Raw genomic sequence first — 22,229 nt, 5'->3', positions numbered from 1 at the left:
TTCTTTGTTTGGATGCTCATTGGCATAAAAAAGGATATTAAGGGAATTAGCTCGGAAAAAGTGGGAAAACCCTTGCACTGATACTCTATGGCCTTAAAAGAGGCAAAGTTCATCTTTACTGAAAGTTTCTTAGTTGACAGATGAAGACCTGGAGTTGGGATGAGCTGGATGTGATCACTCCTTGGCTCTCCAGTCTACGGATCAGCCTATGGATGGGAATCGGGGAGTCTCGCTTGGTGCGATACTGCTGCCGGTGCACTGTTGTGGTCGCAATTGGCACTTGTTGTTCTTCGACCTTCAGCAACCCCACAACAGAAGGATCCTTTGAGAGACCAGGCAAGGTGGACAGCTGCTCAGTTTCCTCTGTCTCCAAAGCAGCAATACCAAAAGCCCATCGGTACCCTGTTGGGTCTTTGAAGTACCCTCTCCTGAGGATGCATGGAGCCTCTGGACCACTCACAATAGGGTGCTTTTGCCATTCCCTCCCAGTCAGGCTGATTTCAGCCTCCAGTACAGCCAATTCTTGGATCCTCCTGTCACTCCAGAAATATAGATGGGTTCCACCCCTTGACAGCTTGATGGCATCAGGCATGGATGTGAAGAACTGTTGCCTTGAGGTGATGATTTTGGAGGCTGAACACTTTTGTCCTGCTCTTCTTAATTCTGTCTGCATTGAATCTGGTAATAGAGCAAATTAATCTGAATGTCTTTCTTGCTGTGTATTCAGTGGGTCAGAGTCTTCCAAAGGTGAATGACCAGAATGATTTGTAGTTACCTTTTAGGACCTGCACAAAGACTTCTCACAGTGCTTAGGAGACAGGCTGGAAGCTGCATGTGGAAAGTGAGACAAAAATCTGCTGAGCCCCCTCTTAGGAGGACAAAGTAAAAGCAAATCACTGTAAGTCCATGGAGCTACACAGACCTGCATGTCCTGTTAGAGCCAAGTGCTCAGCCTGCAGCAGTCTGTGTTTATAAAGGCTGGTGGGGACCTGGCACTCGTTTAGGAAGGTGTCAGCATGGGCTGGCTTCTGTGCACCTCCCTTTTGGAAGCTCAGTTCTGAGCCTCAGGAGCTCACAGAGGCATTTGCACATAACTTGGTTTGTTCACATGGTCTGGTAACCTAACTGCGTTGCTGCCTCGAGGCTCTGGAGGGGCTTCTCTGCCTCCCAGGCTTTACAAGGTTTAAGGCTTTGTCTGAGAATGCAGAAGTGTCTGACAGAAAACCCCAGTGACTGAACTCACCACTTCCTCTGGCACCAGAGTTGCTTCATACGCTGCTCATGTCGGCTCGGGGTGAGCGACAAGGGAGGATGGGAGATCAGCTCACAAAGCTGCTGCTGTTCTGCTGCTGGAGCACCGTGTCCATCACAGAGCAGGGGCATTTTCAGGTGCAGTGTTGGTTGTGTGCAGAGGATAGGCTGGTTTGCCTGTTCCTCCTGGTTCTCTGGTGTCTCCCACCTCCCTCCCCCGGCAGTCAAGTGTGGCTTTGCCATTTCCTCTCCCTTCTAAACATAAACCAGTGACTCTTTAACCTCGACTCATCTTGCAGCCTGGTGACCTGATGTGTACAGTGACTGGTGGTGGGGTTGGCTTTATCAGCTAAACTCCCATCAGTGCTGATGCAGTTGAGTGTCTTCTGGATCAAAGGGACCCTGCCAGCCTTGGTGGCTAGACAGAAGATGGCTTTGTCCATCTGTGTATGTATTAGAGGTGCTTCTATCTCACAGACAGGAGTGATTATGGTTCAAAAGTCACTTCTGGAAAGCGTGGTGCTTTATTTCCAAGTAACATAAAAGGTTGGGGGGGGGATATCATTTAATGAGAGAGTGGAGAAAATGCATCTCTGAATGTTTATGCCTTGTTCTTGACTGTGTGGAAGAGCAGGAGAAGGTCAAATGAGCCTATTTGCTCCAAAAAGCCAACAAATTGAGGTGTGCTGAAACTGTTTGTGTGAGGGAAACACACGTGCTACAAGCCTGAGATTGAAACCAGGTTAAAACCACCCCAAATGCAGGGGCAGGGGGCTTGTGCACTGCCCTGCAGTGAAGAACGGTGGCTCTGGCTCTCCAGGCCATGGGGGGAGTGACGTTCTGCTGCCACCCCCTTGTCCCTAACAGTGTCCTTTGTGTCCCATGTGGGTGAGGCTTCACTGGTGTACTCAGCTAACCGCAGCACCGGGCTGCTTGGCACGTGCTTGTATGTGCTTGGGTTAGTGGTGCCTCTGAAAGCAATGCTCACAACACAGCTCGTGGTTGCAGTCTTAATTACAGGATAGCGGCTGGCTGCTTGTGCTCAGCGTTGATGCTCCAGCTGACACACTGCTGGGAGCAAGGAATGGGGCTTGGAGCAAGCAGGGATGCTCACGGGAGCTGCCTGAGAAACTCCCCAGCCTCTAAAGGAAAAGAAGCTGCTGCTTTTCATCCCTTCTGCTCCATCTCGAAAGAAAACCCAGCAAAAAGATGGTCTGGAGCCCTCAGTGTCTGTGCAATGGGATGGTGCTGCGGGGGATCCAGGCGTTACAAGACATGGACGCAGGAGGAGCTTTATGGAAAAGAGAGGTAAAAGCAGGTGAAAGGATTTAAGCCAAACCTTGAGTTGGATGTGGGAGGAGACCCGGCAGGGCTGAGCTTTCATCCCTACCACAGAGCTGGGTTATTCCCCCATGGGCTCTCAGGGGCAGCTCCTGTATCCTCAGATTGGAGCCACAGCGGGAGCCATGGGGGGAATGTGGTGGCTCAGCAGGGAGCGCTGGGCTGAGCCTTTCCTTTCCCTTGTAGGAACATAGCCTGGTTCCTGCTGAGGAAGTTAAAGTGGGCACTGTCCATTCACATCCCTGCCTGGAAGGGAGCTGGTGTTGGTGTCAAGGGATGAGCAGATGGTCTGTGCTGCATCCTCACATCCCACATGGGTGCTGGTGTTGGTGCAGGAGGCGGTGGTTGGATACCCAGGAAGCCTGAAGCCTCCTGGTGACCTGAGGACCGAGGAGAGATGAGCTTCCCGCTCAGTGCCATCCCCATTGCCCTCATCTGCAGCTTACCCCTCACATGGGGATTGATCCTGCAGCTCAAGAAATACGAGGGTATTTTATCCATGCCCTACAGCTGGGAAGCTCCATCAGGGCTCTGCCCTCCCTGTATGAGCCCCCCAGTGTGCTGCTGTCCTGCTTCTGCAATGCTAACCCGGTCAGAGAAGCGCTGAGTTCATCCCTCCATGTGGGACTCTGGCTTGCAGCAGCGGGGTGAGACGCTGAATCCCATCTCCCAGCACTGCCAGCAGGAGCTGAGCTCCTGGGAATTACCCTGCCTGGCTGAGAACGGGGTGAAATCAGTTGCTCTGAATCAGGAAGGAAACAGAGGGGTGCACACATGGTGTGTGGGGTGAGCAGAGCCGTGACTGCACCCAGATTGGATCCCAATTAGGCTCAGTGGGATGCAGGAACCAGCAATTGCTGCCCAGGGCGGCCAGATCCAGGCACCGCAGGGTGCTTCCAAGCTGTGGATTCCAACCATGCCAAAGGATGTCTCACCCCGGCTGCGCTCCTACTGCTCCCATCTCATCCATGCCCTGAAACACATCGGGGACCCAGTGCTTGGGGAAGGGAGCAACCCTCTCTTTGCCATAGGGATACAACAGGAATCCTTCCCCGGCGCCGCCGGGAGCATCCCATCCCATCCCATCCACGTGCAGCGATGGGGAGAGGCCTGGCTGCAGCAGAGGCAGGGGCAGGGCGGCCGCCGAGCTTCGCGCTCCCCCAACGCCTACGTAAGGAAGTGGTTGCATCGCTCCGAGAGGAAAAGGGAAGTCGGGGCAGGCAACGGCTGCCGCCGCTCGCTCGGGGCTGCCTTCGTGTCCGCTGCCCATGAACTAACCCTGCCCGCAAGGTAAGGAGCGGCTGCCGCTGTCAGTGGGGGCTCTGGGTCACCCCTGGTGGTGCCCGAGGGGAGACGGGGACCCTTCGGTGGGGTCAGGGGGGTGCAGGCAGCGCTCGGATGCTCTGGAGTGGTGCTGTTGGTTGGTTGGGGTTTTTTTTCTGCCCCGGTTTGGGGCGAGTTTGGGTTTGGTTCTCTCTCCCCCCCCCATTGGGGTCCCGCAGGGTTGGTGCTGAGCCAGAGCTCTCTGTAATGTGTCCTGACCTCCTTGGGTATCAGCCGCCTCCTGCTCTGCCCGCTGTGAGGAAGAGGAGGGTCAGAGCTGCCCTCCATCTGCCCTGGGATGATTGTGTCCCCTCAGGGCTAGGCTGGCTCCTGGGGTACCCCCTCACCAGCACTGAGGGGTGTTGGGGTCCCCATCGCCGGGGGTCAGCGCTGGGGCCTTGGGGGTGCAGGAGGACGGGGCCACTGCGGTGACCAAGGAGCAGCTTCATGGGGTCCTTATGGGACCCTTGCTGTGTCCCCGCACTGCTGGGTACGACCCAGGCTCCGCAGACCCCACAGTGCAGCTCCTTGGTGCACGGCTTCCTCCCGGGACTGGGAGGAGCCCCTGGCGCTGGCTCCGGCCAAGGGCTCGGTGTTATCTCCTCCAAGGATGTTTCCGAGCTGCTCGGGGAGATAAGGGAGCCCCATCGGGTCCCCATCCCGCCCTGTCTGCCCTAGGAACCCCTCTTTCCCTACCCCTCCGTGTCCAGTGGGAGATGGCCACGGCCCCTCCGATGCTCTTCCCTGCTGGGGAAGGGGGTGCTGAGCTCCCCACGGGCTGTGAGCAGGGAACCGGCCATAGCCCGGCTGCTGGGGAAGTGAAACGCGAGCCACTGCAGGGAGAAGCTGGAGCTGGAAGGGCCCTTGGGCTGGGGACGGCTTCTGCTCCTTGGCACGATGGTGGCAAGAGCCCCTTTGGGAGCTGGCATTGAATGGGGCAGCAGCAAAACAGCCCGGGGAGGAACTCCGAGCATCCAAAAGGGAAGCATCGCTTTTGCCTTAGCACACATTGAAGGGGGAAAGTGCTGCGGATGGGGTCCTGCCTCCATCCCTCCTCCCCGGGAGCCGTTTTATGCAGGTCCCATTTCAGATGCTTTCCTGCTCCTGGTCTATTCTGATGCCAACAGCAGCATCCCTGCTCGCTGAGGGTTCAGTTCAGCACTTGTGGTGCTGCTCTGGCAGCAGCTTTGCGCCCTCCTGGTACAAAGGGTACCAAAGGCATCTCCCTGCTCAGCCCCAAGCCCTTGTCTGGGGTGGGGGTCTCAGTGGCTTGGCCCTGGGGTGGTGAAGGCAGGGTTGTGCTGTGCATCCGCGCTGGGATTCATCCATGTGCAGTGATGGAGCTGGTTGGTTCCTTAAGGGGAGACCTTAGAGCAGCTCCAGTGCCTGAAGGGGCTCCAGGAAACCTGGAGAGGGGCTTGGGACAAGGGCCTGTAGGGATGGGACAAGGGGGAATGGCTTTAACCTGCCAGAGGGGAGGCTGAGATGAGCTCTTAGGCAGAAGCTCTTCCCTGTGAGGGTGCTGAGGCGCTGGCACAGGGTGCCCAGAGAAGCTCTGGCTGCCCCATCCCTGGCAGTGCTCAAGGGCAGGTTGGACACAGGGGCTTGGAGCAAGCTGCTCTAGTGGGAGGGGTCCCTGCTTGGAGCTGGATGAGCTTTAAAGTCCCTTCAACCCAATCCAGGCTGGGGTTCTGTGTTGCTCCATGGGTTTTCTTTCCACCCAGATTCCTTAGGAGGGACGTTTCCCTTCCCCTGTGCTGCTTCAGCTGCCAAAGAAAACGGGCAGCGCTCGGGGAGCTCCCAAAATAGCCCAGAGGTGAATTGTGAGTAATGCCCATCCCTGGCACACCCTGCCGAGGTGTTCCCCTGCATCCCTGCATCCTCGTGGCCCAGGGGCTGCTCTGAGCCCTTCCCGGCCCCATGGCACCGTGCTGTGACACTGATGGGTGCTGCAGGAGAGGTGGGAGCTCAGCCAGGGGAAGGGATTAGTCACTGCCTCAGTGGGGCTGAGTACCCATGGGATGGGATGGGATGGGATGGGATGGGATGGGATGGGATGGGATGGGGTGGGATGGGGTGGGAAACCCCTTCCCCGGCAGAAGGGGGATGCAGTGGACTGCAGTGAGGGGCTGATTCCAGTGGGAGGGAATGGGGGATGCTCGCTAAGAGCAGGGGTACCACTGGGGGCTTGTCCCCATGGCCAGAGCATCACCTCCTGATGGCCACAGGGGTCTCTCCCCATTGCCAGCCCGTGAGCCATGGCCTACCACAGCTTCCTGCTGGAGCCCATCAGCTGCCATGCCTGGAACAAGGACCGGACCCGTAAGTACCATCAGCAGGGCATTCCATCCCAAAATCCCCAGGGATGGCCCAAAGCGCCGGCTGAGCATCCCTGCGAGTGGGCTGTGGCTGGGTTTGGGAAGCAGGTCCTGCCATGGATGGATGTGGGGCTGGGCTGGGCAATGTTCCCCTGCATCCCCCTGGTCCTGCTGCTGGAGCTGAGCCCGGCACAAGGAGTTGCCAGCAGCGTGTCCGGCCCCGAGGCACCGCGGTGCTGGGAGGGACGGATGGAGCGTGGAGAGGGGAGGGAAGCGGAGCGGGGCCGGGTGATTCACAGCCGATGGCATTTCCCGGCTGCAAGCAGGGATGTGGGAGAGAACAAAAAGGGCTTTATCCACTGAGCCGGGCAGGAGGGGCTGGATCGGGGCTGAGCACCCACAGCCACCCCATCCCATCTCACCCCATCCCACCAGCACCATGGGACCCTTCTCCCTTCCCTATAGGGTCAGATCCAGGGCAAGGCTTTGGGGCTTGGTTGGACCCCACGGTGCAGACGGGGAGCCTGGAGCACGGGAAGGGGCGGGTTGATGCTGCCCAGCCCCACGCTCCCCATGGCAGAGCCCATGACCCAGGGGAGGGCTTTGCCCCACTGCTCTTGCCCCACAGAGATCGCGCTGTGCCCCAACAACCACGAGGTCCACATCTACCGCAAGGACGGGGCCAAGTGGAGCAAGGTCCATGAGCTGAAGGAGCACAACGGGCAGGTGACGGGTGAGTCCTGGGTGATGGAGGGGATGGGGACAGCAATGGACACGGCTCAGCTGCCGGATGGGGCTGTGGAGTGGGTGATGGAGAGGGAGCCGGTTGTGTCTGCCTCTGCTGGTCCTGATCTAACGTGCCGGAGAAGTGGGATGGGTGGAACTGGGGAGATGGAGGGGATGGATGAATGGAGGGGTGGAAGAGATATGAATAGAGATGGGGTGAGGTGGTTTGGGAGGGAATGGGGTAGGAGGGATGGGAAGTGTTGAGGTGAGATGCTATGGATGGGAGTGATGGGGTGGGGTGGGGTGTGCTGATGGTGGGATGCAGTGATGGGGTGGAATGCAGTGATGGGGTGGGATGCAGTGATGGGGTGGGATGCAGTGATGGGGTGGGATGGGGAGTGCTGATGGTGGGATGCAGTGAGGGGGTGGGATGCAGTGATGGGGTGGGATGGGGAGTGCTGATGGTGGGATGCAGTGATGGGGTGGGATGGGGAGTGCTGATGGTGGGATGCAGTGATGGGGTGGGATGTGATGATGGGGTGGGATGGGAAGTGCTGATGATGGGATGTGGTGATGGGGTGGGACGGGTTGGATGGAATGCTTTGGGGTGGGAGGGATGCGAAGGTCTGAGGTGGATAATTTGGGGTTGATGTGGGACCTTGGAGCAGAGGCAGCCCAGAGCGATGGCCTCCAGCCCCGAATGTCCCCATCCCCACTGCTCCCTGGGTCACCATCACCCCCTCTCCTCTGCCTTCCAGGCATCGACTGGGCCCCCGAGAGCAACCGTCTGGTGACGTGCGGGACCGACCGCAACGCCTACGTGTGGACCCTGAAGGGCAACGCGTGGAAGCCCACCCTGGTGATCCTGCGCATCAACCGCGCCGCGCGCTGCGTCAAGTGGTCCCCCAAGGAGAACAAGTTCGCGGTGGGCAGCGGCTCCCGCCTCATCTCCATCTGCTACTTCGAGCAGGAGAACGACTGGTGAGGATCTGCCCCGGGGAAGTGGGTCTGACCTGCGAGGGAGGGAGGGAGGGAGGGAGGGAGAGATAGGAGGAGAAATGGATGGATTGGATGATGGATAGATGGATGGAGAGATAGAAGAGAGGGATGGAGAGAGGGAGGGATGGAGAAATGGGAGGGATGGAGAAATAGGAGGAGAAATGAATAGATGGATGGATGAAGAGATAGGAGAGAGGGATGGAGGGAGGGAGGGATGAAGAGATAGGAGGAGAAATGGATGGATGGAGGGATGGAGAGATAGAAGGAGAAATGGATGGATGGAGGGATGGAGAGATAGAAGGAGAAATGGATGGAGGGATGGATGGATGTATTGAGAAACAGGAGGAGGCATGGATGGATGGAGAGATGGAGGCATGGATGGGTGGAGAGATGGATGGAGAAATAGGAGGGATGGATGAAGAGATAGGAGAGAGGGATGGAGGGAGGATGGATGAATGGATTGAGAAATAGGAGACATGGATGGATGGAGGCATGGATGAACGGATGGAGAGATAGGAGGGAGGGATGGAGAGATAGAAGGAGAAATGGATGGAGGGATGGGTTGAGAAACAGGAGACATGGATGGATGGAGGCAGGGATGGATGGAGAGATGGATGGATGGAGAAATAGAAGGAGGGATGGATGGATGGATGGATGGATGGATGGATGGATGGATGGATGGATGGATGGATGGATGGAGAAAAAGGAGGGATGGATGGATTGGGAGTTAGGAAATTGGAGGAGGAGGAGGTAAGAGGGACAGGAGCTGCAGGAGGAGACAGATGGGGACATGGAGGGAGGAACACCCCATGCCCAAGCTGCTCCTGCAGGCTGCTGGCCCTGGGCACCTCCTGATGCACTTGGAGCCGTGATCACCCTCATCCAGCCCCCCCCCCCCAAGCCCGGTGAGGGGGCTCCAGCACTGCTGATTCTCCCCTATTGCTGCCACCCCCGTCCCCGCAGGTGGGTTTGCAAGCACATCAAGAAGCCCATCCGCTCCACGGTGCTCAGCCTCGACTGGCACCCCAACAACGTGCTCCTGGCCGCCGGCTCCTGCGACTTCAAGTGCCGGTGAGGAGCAGGGGGATGGATGAGGATGGGTTGGGGTCCCACCTGAGCACAGCACAGAGCTGGGTTGGGCAGCACAGCCCTATGGGGCAGGCTTCCCCTTGCTGGCCACAAGGGAGGCATGGGGAGGGCTGAAGGTGCCCTGGGGAGCACCTATGGGCTCTGCCCTGAGGCAAAGGGGGCAGCGATGGAGGCTCTTTCCCCCCTCCCTAGGATCTTCTCAGCCTACATCAAGGAGGTGGAGGAGCGGCCCAGCCCCACGCCCTGGGGCTCCAAGATGCCCTTTGGGGAGCTGATGTTCGAGTCGAGCAGCAGCTGCGGGTGGGTGCACAGCATCTGCTTCTCGGCCAGCGGCGCCCGCGTGGCCTGGGTGAGCCACGACAGCACCCTCTGCCTCGCCGATGCCAGCAAGAGGATGGCGTGAGTGGGGCTGGGGAGAGCTCGGAGGTATCCGGGGTGGGTTTGGACGGGTGGACGTGGATGCAGGATGCTCTCCTTGTGTTCCCAATGAGCTGAGTGATGCTCACTCACTGCCCTGCAGCGTCACCTCCCTGTGCACCGAGACCCTGCCCCTCCTCGCCGTCACCTTCATCACTGAGAACAGCCTGGTGGCCGCGGTGAGTCCGGGCTGGGCCAGGGGGTGGGTGGGTGCTGGGTTAGGATGGTGCTGAGCCTGGTTCTGCAGGGCCACGACTGCTGCCCGATGCTGTTCACCTACGAGGAGAGCCAGGGAGTGCTGACCTTCAGGGGGAAGCTGGATGTGCCCAAGCAGAGCTCCCAGCGCGGCCTCACCGCCCGTGAGCGCTTCCAGAACCTGGATAAGAAAGCGAGCTCGGACACGGCCAATGCCACGCTGGACACCCTGCACAAGAACAGCATCAGGTGGGTCCATGGGGGGTGACTGGGTCACTGCGGGGGTGCTGGCTTCCCCCAGCATCCCCTGGCTGTGGTGCTGTCTGGCCTGGGAGCTGGAGCATCCCTGGGTATCCTTGAGCATCCCTGGGTATCTTCAGAGCATCCCTGCACATGGGTGGGAAAGATGGAGGGGTCCATCCGCAGGAGCTGGGACAGCATTGGAGCATCCCTGGGTATCCCTGAGCATCCCTGCATGTGGGTGGGGGAGATGGAACAGCTCTGGAGCACCCCCAGAGCATTCCCAGGTATCCTTGAGCATCCCTGCACATGGGTGGGAAAGATGGAGGGGTGCATCCGCAGGAGCTGGGGCAGCCCTGGACCATCCCTGGGTATCCTTGAGCATCCCCTAGTATCTCCGAGCATCCTTGTATGTGGCTGGGGAAGATGGAATGGTCCAGCCCTAGGAACTATGGAGCCCTCCTCGAGCATCCCTGTGTATCCTTCAGCATCCCTTGTTACCCCTGAGCATCCCTGCACATGGGTGGAGGAGATGGAGGGGGCCAGCCCGGTGGGCTATGACAGCTCTGGAGCATCCTTGGGATCTTCTCTGTGTATCCCTGGTTATCCCTGGAGCGTCTCGACACATGGATGGGGGAGATGAAGGGGTCCAGCCCCAATCCAACCCATGAGGGCTTGGCAGGATGTGGGGCTGACCCCCACCCACCTCTCTGTGCCCCACAGCCAGATCTCAGTGCTGGCAGGCGGGAAGGCCAACTGCTCCCAGTTCTGCACCACAGGGATGGACGGCGGCATGAGCATCTGGGATGTCAAGGTGAGGCGTCCCTATGGTGCCACAGCCCCCCCAGAACAGGAGCATCCAGTGTGGAACCCCCATTAACCACAGCTCTAACTGCAGCCCTCACCCTGGCTCTGTGCAGTGGTGGTGGGGCCCATTGGGGCTCCCATAATCCTGGGTGGGATCTGCTTTAACCTAGTGCTGGATGGGGGCATCCCTGGTTTCAGAGCTCACCATCAGGGGTGGGTTGATGCCAACCTTGCACAGGCATCCAGCACCAACTCCTGGCTTCAGCTTTGCCCGCATGACTTCAAAATGAGGCAAAACCAGACGAATTTGGGATCCCCGGAACCAGCTTCTCCCCTGTTTTAGCTCCCCAACCACCTCCAGTCACCTTGGAAAGCACCAAGCTGATGGCAACCAACCTCCAATTCCATTTCAGAGCCTGGAGTCGGCACTGAAGGATCTCAAGATCAAATGAAGGAGCCCTCCAGGAAGGGGGTCCCCGCTGCCAGCCTTGCCTTGCCCTGCTCTGCTGCTCTGCCCTGTGCCACACGGTGCCACCAGCCAGCCCCGGTGGCTGCTCTGCAAGAAAACAAGTCCTGGTTTTGTTACCATCCTCCCCGATGCTGGTCATACATCGCTTAGAGAGCACAATAAAGGAAGGAATTCCCTATAGAATCATGGAATGGTTCGGGTTTGGAAGGGATCTGAAGGCTCATTCCAACCCCTGCCATGGGCAGGGACACCTTCCACTAGAGCAGCTTGCTCCAAGCCCCACCTAACTTGAACAGTGCCAGGGATGGGGCAGCCACAGCTTCTCTGGGCACCCTGTGCCAGCGCCTCACCCATCAGCTGTGCAATTCCACACGCTGGGAGCCAGCTTGGAAACCTTGGGTTGCCAAAGCAATCCTGCCCCTTTCCAGCCAGGCAGCTTTGGTCAGAGCACCTTCCTTACCTCTACCTTGGGGTAGGAGCAGTCCCACCTCACAGGCCAACAGGGAGGACAAAACTGCTGAGGAGCCTTGGAAGAAGCTGTAAGGAAGCGGATAAATCTGTGTTTTGGGGGTTAATTGCATGTGGTAATCAACGGGCAGGGTTCCACACAGGATATGTAATCACACTGAAGTGGCTGGTGAGGGCTTTGGCAAAGGCAGAGGAACAACCAGTCCCTGTGCAGGTGTGTGGGGCAGGCAGGATGCCCAACCACTCCTCCAGCATCCCCGTGCCTTAAGCCAAGTGTCTCTGCAAGGGAAAGGAAGCAGTGCAATGTGGGATCCCAGGTTACTCCTCTTGGGATCAGCTTGGTTAAACCCATCAAAGCCTGCTCCTGGTGGTGTGCCTCCAAGCAGCCCAGCCCTGACCTCGACCATGGCCTGAAGGGCAGTGCTGGGGAGCAGCTCCAAGGCTCACACCTCTACCTGTGACAAGGGAACCAAGCTCCTCACCATGGCGTGAGCAGGCAGCTCACAGCGGTGTTCCTGGAGCACATCCCTCTATCCCAGCCAAGTCCCTTGCAGCCACACAGAACAAGTGGCATTTGTCACCCTGACAAGGGTCACCTCAATGGCAGTGACTCCAGAGCGCTCTCGTCTCACCTCTAGGATCAGACCTCCTCTAGTATGGGAAGCACTGGAGTCTCTGGCACAGGCTGAGAGGGGGCTCCATGGATCTCCTGGGGCATCCCTTGCTCCAGCAGACAGGACATCTGACAGGAGTAACAGCTCCAGGCCTGGCCTCCTGACACAGTGACTGCCTTGGCCAGCATCCCAAGGGAACGGTTTTCTCCACCTCCATTGTACAAGGTGTCCACCAGAGACAGCAGCAAAAGCTTTTTGCCTCCAGGCTGCATCTGCTGGTGGAGCTCCTGAACCCGGAGCCCAATTCCACACCACAACCAGCACCACAACAGCAAAGAGCAGTGGCAAGGAGTCACTTCACCACCACGCTGGTGCTGCACCTCAGGTCCACTCACACGCACACACACACACACAAGTTGAGGACGGAGCCCTTCTGATAACTTACACTTTAATCAGCCAAATATACAAGTTTGGTTGGTGTTGGGTTTTCAGCTTTATCAAGTGTTTTGTTCCATCTGATACAATTGATGTTGGGTCTTTTTCCTTTAAACAAAGGATGACATGGTTAAAAACTGGCACTATCCCTAAGAAGGAGAAGGAAATAGAAGTAAAAATGAAGAGGAGGGAAAAGGGGAGACTGGCTGCAACAAAAGAGGGATGAAACCGGGAAGGAACAGCACTCCAGATGTCCATGAAGTCAGGTTCCCAGCTCATACTGCAACACGCTGCAGCAAAATTGGATGGGCCGTTTGCCCCCCAAAAAGATACCTCAGATACATTATCCTTTGGGCTTTCACTAGCAAGTCAAAGTTCCCCACCCCATGTTCCCCCCCTACAATGACCCCACAATCTAGTCTCTTGCAATCTAATAGTTGAAGCGTCTCCCTCCCCCCCTGACCCCCACCCCAATTGAGTTTTTAACCCTAAAACCAGCAAAAAACATTCAGGTTTCCAAACTGTTACAGAGAATTGCTGCTCAGCACAGCTCTGCACCAGAGAGAGCAGCTGCCCCTAACCCCAAATGGAAATCTGTGCCAGGATGAGGACAAACACATCGTCAGTGTCTCTTGGAGGTGAAGGTGACTTCGATGCCGCAGCAGACCCTATGTGGTATATGCAACACAACAGAGGTCCTGGCAGGCACCAGGCACAGTTCCCTGGTGTTTCCTCCTCTTGCATGTCCTGTGCTTACTTGTTAAGGGATAGTGACTGCAGTCTTTTACCTGCCATGGCCGCTTCGTCTTTTGCTGGGGGAGGAAAACAAAGCAGGTAATGAAGAGATCCAGCCTGCCCCACCAACCCCTGGCACATCCCTCCAGGGTTGAGAGCAGGAGCCCCCCTTGTGTGTTCCCCTTCTGTCCTTGGCCTCTTTCCAGGCATCCACCAATTACCCTGGTGCTGATGCATGAATATCCCTGTGGAATCCACTGAGAAGATGCGCTCCTCAAGGAAGTCCAGGCAGGTAGAAGCGCTGTGAATTCCCTGGGCAGTTTGGATCCCCCGTGTGCAAAGAATCCACTAAACCTCCCCAAACTGAAGCAAGCATTGTCTGGACAGCTGAGGACAACATGGATATCAAGGGCAATTCCCTTCTTTCTTTCCCTGCTCCTTGATCAGATGTCCTAGAGCTTTGTAAGAGTGAAACATCTGAAGCTGGTTTTGATGAGGGCAGTTGTGAAGACACAACTACCTCAGGGGATGAGGGATTACTATGTGTGACCCTAGAGACCATGCAACCATCACAAAGAGATATAAGAGGGTTATGATTAATTACTCTCTAACCTTTTCTTTCTTCTTCTTTCTTTCTGGCAGCTTCTTCCCTTTGCTTCCGAATGATGGCTAGCCGGGCGAGATCTGCCTTTGCTTGTTCTGTTTTCCCAGCTAGGTGCATTTTCATGTATCTTTCTTTTGCCTTTTGTTTCTCTATTTCCTCCCTGTTGGGGTGAAACACATACAAGTCATCAGAGCATCCACGAGCAGGTAGGTACAGGCAGAATGGGGGAGGCTTTTGGATTGGGAAGGATAGAGAGCCTTCCACAGAGGCCTAACACCAGTTTTCAAGCACAGGTTTGAACAGGGATAAGGTGAGAGATTACTTCTACCTACACTCAGCTAAATAAGGACACACAATGAGGTAAGGTGAATTAGCCCCAGAGCACCCAGCACCACAACATGCTTTTCCCAGCTTTACCCTCAAAGGTGTACTTCTGCCAAAGCAATCTGGCCCAAAGAAGGAAGCTTAAATCTTCCACTCTAAAACTCTCCACTGCTAAATGAAACTAGAAGGTTGAACTCTGGTTCTCATCTGAGTCATCTGCTCACACAAAAATGTCACCATGATGCCTGGGGACCACTACCTGTCACTAGGGCACTTTCCATAGGAAGATTAAAGCAGAACCCACAGTGATGATGGAGTTCAGTTATGTCTGATTTTTGGCCTAAAACTTCAGGACAGGAATGGCCTAAAGCCACTTCACAGCAACAAGCTCCCCTGGCCGAGCTGCCTGGCTCCAGGGTGGTTACAGCGACTCCCAGAGACAGCCAGCTTCCATAAAGTATGTAAGGGAGCACATTCTGAACCCCACTGAGTCCTGCTTGACAGTTCAGTGCCTGCTTTAGACACCAACGCATTGAAAGGGCTTCCCTGAAACACCAACGCAGACATTCCCAACAGGGAAACTCCTGGAAGGATGAGATTCCAGGAATGCCCTAGCTCCTGTTGGGATAGCAGGCAAGACTCACCGCTCTCGTCGTGACAGTTCCTTAGGTCCATCCAGGTCCAGCTGAGTTACTTTTTTGGTTGTCTGAATTACACGATTGGGGTTCTCTATGTCTATCAACCCTTCCACTCCTTTGCGCTTTTGCTAAGGTTCAAGAACAAGAGGAAGGTTAAGAAGCTCTCATATATCCAACCCTGTGTCGTAGAAGAGCTCAGCAGCACACCCCAAAAGCAAGAGGTTTGTACTGCCAGGCAGCAAAACCACTGGTGAGCCAAGATTCCTACCATCAGGCATCTTCAGCCTTTCTGAAATCTTGGCATTTCACTTACAAAAACACATTCAGAGGACAAAATGCTGTTAAGGAAGGGGGTTTGGCTTCTAAAAATAGCTTTTCCATCACAAGATTTATTAGAGGTAGCTCTCAAAGAGAACTTGGAATCAGGATAGTGCATTGCTCTTTGGCCCCAAGGATCTGGGTGGTGCAAATGCATTAAGTGCCCCGAGAATGACAATACCTGATAATCCTCATCGTCTTCGTCGCTGTCATCTGAATCTAAAGACTTCTTCTCCTTTTTGGGGTCCCCTGTTGCTCCTTCGCTTCCCTCTTCTTGCTCCTCTTCTTCCTACAGGGAACGAGAGGAAATATATGTCAGTAAAGATCCCAAATCCATTCTGGAAGGATGAGCCTTAAGCACTGGTGTTCCTGATGTGGCCCTGTGACACCAAAGGTGCTCTTACAGAACATGAGCTCATTCTCAGCATGTAAGTATCCATCTGCCCCAGAAGATCACCCCTAATCAACTCTGCTGCTCTCCCTGTGCAACAGGCCAGGAGAATGATTGTCACAGAGGGAACTGGCACTTTTCTTTCCCCAAATGAAAGACCTCCAGGACACTTTTTGGGCCAGCTTTCCAGTGCACAGTATCTCAGGGACAGGACACTACACGGATGTAGCGTAGAGCTGGGTCTCAAACTAGATCTAGGCAAAAGAACACTAGAGAAGAGAAACTTGACAACCAGCAACCAGAATATTATTAGCCAAGAAATCACAGCCTATTCAGCACAGCTTATACCAGTCAGAAGTCTAGGAATTCCATTAGAAGAACCAACATGGGTGGGAATAGTTTACTTTAACCACTGCCAGATATTCCTCATCCCAGCAAGCGGATGGGCTATGGGCAGTAGAGGAAGAATTTTGTTAGTTTTGGGGGGTTTTTTAAGCTTTCCCTGATAAAATAACATTACATGTAACAAAAAAAAGAGAGAAATCCTTCCCAAAGAGCAGTCCTCTGGTTTGCTGTGAAACCAGACAGACATTTCAAGCAGGATCCTGCTTGTTCTGTTCTATTTCCAGTGGGTATTTTTATCAACAACTCGGAAGTAGAGAACACTTCCAGAGTTTATGAATGACACTGCACTGGTAGGAGCTGGAATCATTCTGGAAGACCGGATCAGCCCCATAAATGCTCTCAGAATTTGGAAAGATGGCACGGAACCAACAGGATGGAATCAAAAAACAAACCAAGAGGAATTGTACTTAGGAAGAAGAGATCCAACCCAAAGTTGGAATATGTGGCTAAGCAGCAAACCACAGCATCATCTTGAGTTACAGCTGCTCAGAACATTAAAAGGAATCAACAATCTGGCTCATGACTGCTTGAAAGTCATCTTCTCAGAGGTATTCATCAGTATTTCCTATATGGGGTGTAATTATCCTGCTGTAGTCAGTGCTACAAGGCTTCAGCTGGAATAGTGCTTTTGGGCTTAGGCAGCGCTTTCAGCAAGTCACAGAAAATCAGCAGTGAGATAATTTGGGGATATAAGAGAGCAAGTGCTACAAAATGTAGCCATGCCTTTTATAACATCAGTCAGGTAGGTGTGGAATGTGTTACAACCCTATGCTAGGGCATAGAAACATGCTCAAAAAAGGACTCAGGCCAGAAAACTCTGTTATCTTGCCCTGCAAGTCAGAGGCAAACAAGAAAATCACGTGTATAGGAAGAAGTCAAAGGAGTTTGGTCTTTTAAGTCTAAAAGAGGGCAAATATAATAATTTCATTGATAAGATGTCAAGATGTGAGCCCTTATTCTCCATAACCAAGCTGCAGAGCATGGATATAAAAATGAGCTGACACTGGAGACCAGAACGATTCAATACAGAAGGAAAAGATGTCCAGAGCTGCTGTGTAATCACCTTTCCCAACTGTTACCCTTCCAGCTGTGAGCTGGATGGTCTACTTGGCCTCATTTCAGTGAGGAGCCAGCCTGGATGACACCTTCCAGTCTCCCCAGCCACACCTATTGAGAATTCACATTGTGCTCGCTGCCAGAATGCTCTGTAACTCTTGACTAAGCTGATTCCTCACACACTGCAAGTGAAGCCAGGACCTGGGACCATGAGCACACAACGTTGGCAAACACATACCCTTGCCTTCTGCTTTTCTGCTTGGAGCTGGGCATCGATCTCTTCAGGACTGGTGTACTGTCTTGCTCGGCCTTTGTGGCCTCCTTTTCTACCTGTACAGAAAGGTAAAGTCAATAAATGGTTTAGTGATAAGGTTCCACAAAGGTCTCCTCCTCCTGCAGCACTCTGTGGATTTTCAGTGCAGATGGGACAAACCAAACCAGCTCCTTTGACAGAATCTAAACAACAACAAAAGCCAAGAGTTTTGGGTAAGTGGCACAGAGAATTGGGATTACTGGTCCATACAAAGGCACCCAGAGAATCAATTCCTTCAGTGGCTCAGTCCCACAGCCACTCCCTGCGTTTCCTGCACAGGATGAACCACAGCCTATTCCTGAGGCAGCATGGTTACAACTAACCCTCCAACCAGCTTCCCTCCTTAACCCCTCCCCTACAGTAAGGCTGTGCCAAGAAAAAATAGGAAGCTAATTGGACAAAAGCTTTAGGAATTACAATGAGTGCAGAAGAACTACTAGAAGGAGCCTCCATGTTTTACTGCTTTACAAGGAATACTCAAAACAAGCTCTAGGAACCAGGAACAGGACAGATGCAGCTTAGCTGGCTGGGCTGTGGGGCTAAGATCTGCTCTCAACTTCAGCACTTCATTAATCCACAGAACTCTGAAGCCATTAATGCTTCCTGCAAGTGACTGCTGTGTTTGTGTTTCCTACTGGAAAGCAAGCAGAGCAGAGTCAGTGTCTAGCTTTGAGCTGGAGAGCTCAAGGTACATCTGGGACACAAGGTTGGCACAAGGCAAGCAGCTCAGGCAAGGAGCTCTCTGCTGCTGCAGGAGGCTTTGAAGGAGCAGGAAATCCTTGCTCTCACCCTCCCTGCTTCACCTGCTGAGGGCAAGGCAGTGGGGATCATTCCTCCTTTCTCAGGGAGGGATCTGCACTGTGCCATTGTCCTGTCGGACTTGGTGGGACTGGGAACACCAGGAAGGCTCAGCCTCTGTGGGCTTTAGGAAGTCTGTGTTCTCTGACCAATCCTCTTGGCTCGATAGAAACAAACCCTCACGTGGTTTAGCTCAATAAAAGCTAACCTTTGGAATAAATGATCTCAAAACCCCCACAGTGAAGCCTTAGAGGCTCCAGAGATGTTTCCCTCAGGTGAAACGGGGAAGTGCAGAGACCACCTTCTTCCCAAACTCAGCAATGGAAACTCATGGGTACTCAAACCAAACAGCTGCACCCAAAGGTGTGTGTTTTCCATGCATGTGCTCCCAGCCATCCCACGTGGCAACACCGACACCCTCTGGGAACGCTGCAGCCCAGGAAGGAGACATTACCTCAGTGCCTAGCAAATGACATCACTCTAAGTGGAACAGGAGCATCTTGGACACTATGTAGCACGAAGCAAACTCAAATCAACCAAACCAACATCATGCCAAAGGCTCAGCTGCCGCCGGGCAGCTTCTCATCCAGCTGGGCTTGGGATTTCACAGAGCTGAAGGACACAAAAGCCTTAATACTGCAAATAAACAGTAGTAATAAGAAGGGGAAGCAACTAAAGAGTAATTATCTCGCATTAAATGGCTAAAAAGAAGCAAATGGAAGAGTGAATCAATCTCATTTACATTTGAGCACATAGAGAAGTAAGACTGAGCTGTGGCAGCCACGGCAAGCTCAGCCCAGTGCAGATGGAGCTCTGCTCTTCCCAAGGAGATCAAACCACCCCTTGGACAAGCAGAGCGGTCCTACATCTGCCACTGACCTGCTGCATTGTGCTGCACAATGCGCTTGTGCTCCGTGCCTCGGTTTCCCCATCTGGAAAAGAGGGGCGATGAATCTGATCCTCTTTTAAACCAGAAGCACCTGCAGGAAAGCCCACGGGTGCCTAAGGCAGGATTGCTTCCAAATACATTTGTCTTCAGCTTTAAACAGCGTAATAAAGGAAGTTAAATCAAAGAGAATGGAAGGATATTGATGGACTCACCTTTTCTTTAAATTAAGGTATTAAAACCAATCCAAATAATCAGAAATAATCCTATAACAGATTGTATCAGCGCCTCTTTAATTCCCACCCCATTTTTAAACAGTGAGGGCAAAAATCCACTCTTCTGCTAACAACACAGTAACTGCTACTGACTTAGGGAGATAGGTGAGAAAACACCCCTCTTTTCCCAAGGACCAAAAGGTCTTAAGCATATAAAACTGTACAACACAGAGAAGTAAATCCCAAATCATGGGGCATTTAAATGCAGCACCCAGGGTTATAGCCCCCCCCCTCCCCAGTTCTTTGGCACGTGAAACCTTCAGCCCTATTCACTAACGCCGTGCACACGGGCACAAACCAAATGCTGAAGGAAAGCCTACCCAGGGGAGCGGATCTGGTTCTAAACGCTTGGGAATGCTGATGAAATCAACTGGGGCAAACCCGAGTGAGGAATGACGAGGGCTCATTTACGCGCTATGGCTGGGCTTTCACCGACGCTCACCCAGGAGCCAATTATGCAGATGGTGCATGTGGAGAAGGTTCTGGGTGCACCCAACCCCTCCTTACTTCTCCTCACCCACACTTCCCCCCCCCAAAGCCGGTGCCCGCTCCGCCATACCTACAGGAAAGGAGCCACGTTTGGAACCCCTGAACCCGAAATCCCTTCAGCGGGGGGGGGCACGGACCCTTCCACAGCCCTCCAGGAGCGGGATGGGCGCGGAAACCGAGACCCCCATCCACAGCCGGTGGAGGCCGATGAGGGGAATGGAGACCCCCCCCCCCCTCAACCTCCTCAATACCGGGAATGGGGGGGACGGGACGGACACGGGACGATCCCCTCAGACCCAACCCGCACCCCTCCACCCCATGGCTTGGCTCCCACCTCCTTTGGGCATCACGGCGGCGATGGCGGCTGCGGCGGCTGCGGCGAGGCCCCCCCCTCCCGGCCCCGAGCCGTGACCCGGCACCGGAACGCGCCCCACCTCCGCGCGCACAGTCACCGCCGCCCGCCAGGCCCCCGCCGCGGGGGCTGCCCGCAACGCTGCCGGTCCCCCGCGCAGCCTCGCCGCCTCCCTCATGCGGCTTAGAACCGGGCCGCTTCGCCTCTCGGGGGGGGACGCGAGCTCCGCAGTGGTCCGGCCAAGGTAGGGGAGCGTTCGGTAGGGTGGGGGTTTTACTCAGGCGCTGCGGAGGGCAGCCCGGTGGGGCGGGGCCAAGGGCTGGACCGGGTGCAAGAGGACCCCGCGGCTGACGGTGGCGCCGCGGCCCGGAGGGGTGAGCGGGGCCTGGGCCGGGGCTTCGGCTTCCCCCTGCCACGGGGTTACAGTGGGGCTGGGGGAGCCGGAGCTGACGGAAGCTGTTGCTTCAGGGTGGCCCGCGGTAGGCGAGGGCCTTGTGTCGCCTCGTTTCGCTGAGGGAAAACCCGGTTTGTTGTGGTGGGGGAACGCGGCGTCACCACGGGGCCGCCTCTGGGGAGATACGGCTCATTCACGGCTTTATATTTTACCGTGGAAGCGGTAAATAAGCACAGGTGTCCTCGGAGAGCTGTGTCTAACTTTGTTTTATTATGGTGATTCTAAGGACTTGGGAGCAGGCGGAGGTTTGAGTGCAGTTAACCGCTGGTTCCTTCGCCTTCCTCCTTGCTGAGGCCATGCCGAAGGTGAAGAGGAGCAGGAAGCCTCCGCCGGATGGCTGGGAGCTGATAGAGCCAACGCTGGATGAGCTGGACCAGAAGATGAGGGAAGGTGAGTGGCTGAGCTGGGTCTGTTCAGGGATGGGACCCTGGAACCAGCTGAACCTTAACTCCCTCCAGAGCACAGCTTCCTCTGCTAATACAAATATCCCATCACAGATGATAATACACATTATTATATATTTGTTATCATCTCTGCCTTGCAGCAATACTGCAGGCTGAGCCTGGACAGTATTGGGCATTCTCTTCTGTATGTACTGTTTTCAGAGCACTTTGTTTGGGGCACGTTGTTTTGGGGTAGCTATGGCTGAGCCCTGGCTGAAGCTCACGGATGTGAGTGGAGGGACTGGTCATTCTTGTCCATGCTGTTGGTCTGGTCTGATGGGCCAGGGCAGCCATGAAGTCACCTGTCCCCACAGTGCAGGTCACGTCATCCCCATTCTGGTCATTCAGGCATTATTAATGAAAGGAGCTCTTCCAGGTCAGGTCCTTTTTATTTGAATTATATTTAGGTTAGACATAAGGAGGCTCTACCCTGTGAGGGTGCTGAGGCGCTGGCACAGGGTGCCCAGAGAAGCTGTGGCTGCCCCATCCCTGGCAGTGTTCAAGGCCAGGTTGGACACAGGGGTTTGGAGCAACCTGCTCTAGTGGAAAGTGTCCCTGCCCATGGCAGGGATTGGAGCTGGATGAGCTTTCAGGTCCTTTCCAACCCAAACCATTCTATCATTCCGTGAATCTTCTCCCATTATGCTCAGTCTTATCTCTGTCATGCATATATAAAGGTTCTTGGAACAGTTTCTTGCAAAGTGACTGAGGAATTAAGATGGGCACCTGAAACCTGGTATTTGTGTTCCCTCCCAGCGGAGACTGAACCTCACGAAGGGAAGAGGAAAGTGGAATCCCTTTGGCCTATCTTCAGGATCCATCACCAGAAAACACGTTACATCTTTGACCTCTTCTATAAAAGAAAAGCTATCAGCAGAGGTGAGGAAGGCAAAGGCTTTACCTGGGTGGGTGTCGTGGTTTAAACCCAGCCACACAGCTAGTTCACTCACTTCCCCCCTTCCTTCCTCTTTCTTTCCTTCTCACTCCCGGAGGGATGGGGAGGAGAATCGAAAGCATGTTAACTCCCACGGGTTAAGAACAGTCCAGTAACTAAGC

General features: G+C 54.7%; 3 protein-coding genes across 4 annotated transcripts; 2 read left to right on the top strand and 1 right to left on the bottom strand.

The window, feature by feature from the left end:
- The first annotated feature begins 3,773 nt into the window (after nucleotides 1–3,773).
- Nucleotides 3,774–11,358, top strand: ARPC1B (actin related protein 2/3 complex subunit 1B). 2 transcript variants are annotated; one of them, XM_062613530.1, is made up of 11 exons: nucleotides 3,774–3,882; nucleotides 5,640–5,738; nucleotides 6,164–6,237; nucleotides 6,862–6,966; nucleotides 7,718–7,940; nucleotides 8,922–9,029; nucleotides 9,240–9,446; nucleotides 9,568–9,643; nucleotides 9,712–9,908; nucleotides 10,623–10,713; nucleotides 11,120–11,358. In XM_062613530.1, the coding sequence occupies exons 3-11, from the start codon at nucleotides 6,174–6,176 to the stop codon at nucleotides 11,156–11,158; spliced, it is 1,110 nt and encodes a 369-aa protein (XP_062469514.1). In that variant the 5' UTR covers nucleotides 3,774–3,882; nucleotides 5,640–5,738; nucleotides 6,164–6,173; the 3' UTR covers nucleotides 11,159–11,358. The 2 variants fall into 2 exon arrangements, with proteins under 2 accessions (XP_062469514.1, XP_062469515.1); XM_062613531.1 differs by lacking the exon at nucleotides 5,640–5,738.
- Nucleotides 11,359–12,688: 1,330 nt separating this feature from the next.
- On the bottom strand, nucleotides 12,689–20,413 carry PDAP1 (PDGFA associated protein 1). Its single transcript, XM_062613563.1, has 6 exons — nucleotides 20,259–20,413; nucleotides 17,402–17,493; nucleotides 15,493–15,600; nucleotides 15,000–15,121; nucleotides 14,040–14,191; nucleotides 12,689–13,504 (listed from the first exon to the last, which is right to left on the bottom strand). The coding sequence occupies exons 1-6, from the start codon at nucleotides 20,269–20,271 to the stop codon at nucleotides 13,446–13,448; spliced, it is 546 nt and encodes a 181-aa protein (XP_062469547.1). The 5' UTR covers nucleotides 20,272–20,413; the 3' UTR covers nucleotides 12,689–13,445.
- Nucleotides 20,414–20,956: 543 nt separating this feature from the next.
- On the top strand, nucleotides 20,957–22,078 carry BUD31 (BUD31 homolog; the record flags this gene model as incomplete). Its single annotated transcript, XM_062613617.1, has 2 exons — nucleotides 20,957–21,120; nucleotides 21,930–22,078. Coding segments are annotated over exons 1-2 (243 nt in total), but the record flags the coding sequence as incomplete, so codon positions are not given.
- Between the last annotated feature and the right edge of the window lie 151 nt (nucleotides 22,079–22,229).

This window comes from Pezoporus occidentalis, unplaced genomic scaffold (assembly GCF_034315485.1).
Source record: "Pezoporus occidentalis ecotype Australia unplaced genomic scaffold, CSIRO_AGI_Poc_V1 ctg169, whole genome shotgun sequence".
Classification (NCBI taxonomy): Eukaryota; Metazoa; Chordata; class Aves; order Psittaciformes; family Psittacidae; genus Pezoporus; species Pezoporus occidentalis.
Note: the sequence above shows the minus strand (reverse complement) of the source record. Positions and strands in the feature narration are given on the sequence as shown.

Coding starts and splice junctions, on each gene's coding strand:
- ARPC1B (XM_062613531.1), top strand. CDS start 6,174: ATGGCCTACCACAGCTTCCTGCTGGAGCCCATCAGCTGCCATGCCTGG. Junction 7,941..8,921: donor TTCGAGCAGGAGAACGACTG/GTGAGGATCTGC, acceptor CCGTCCCCGCAG/GTGGGTTTGCAAGCACATCA. Junction 9,447..9,567: donor GATGCCAGCAAGAGGATGGC/GTGAGTGGGGCT, acceptor ACTGCCCTGCAG/CGTCACCTCCCTGTGCACCG.
- PDAP1 (XM_062613563.1), bottom strand. Junction 14,192..14,999: donor GAACTGTCACGACGAGAGCG/GTGAGTCTTGCC, acceptor TCACCCCAACAG/GGAGGAAATAGAGAAACAAA. Junction 13,505..14,039: donor GAAAGAAGAAGAAAGAAAAG/GTTAGAGAGTAA, acceptor TTCCTCCCCCAG/CAAAAGACGAAGCGGCCATG.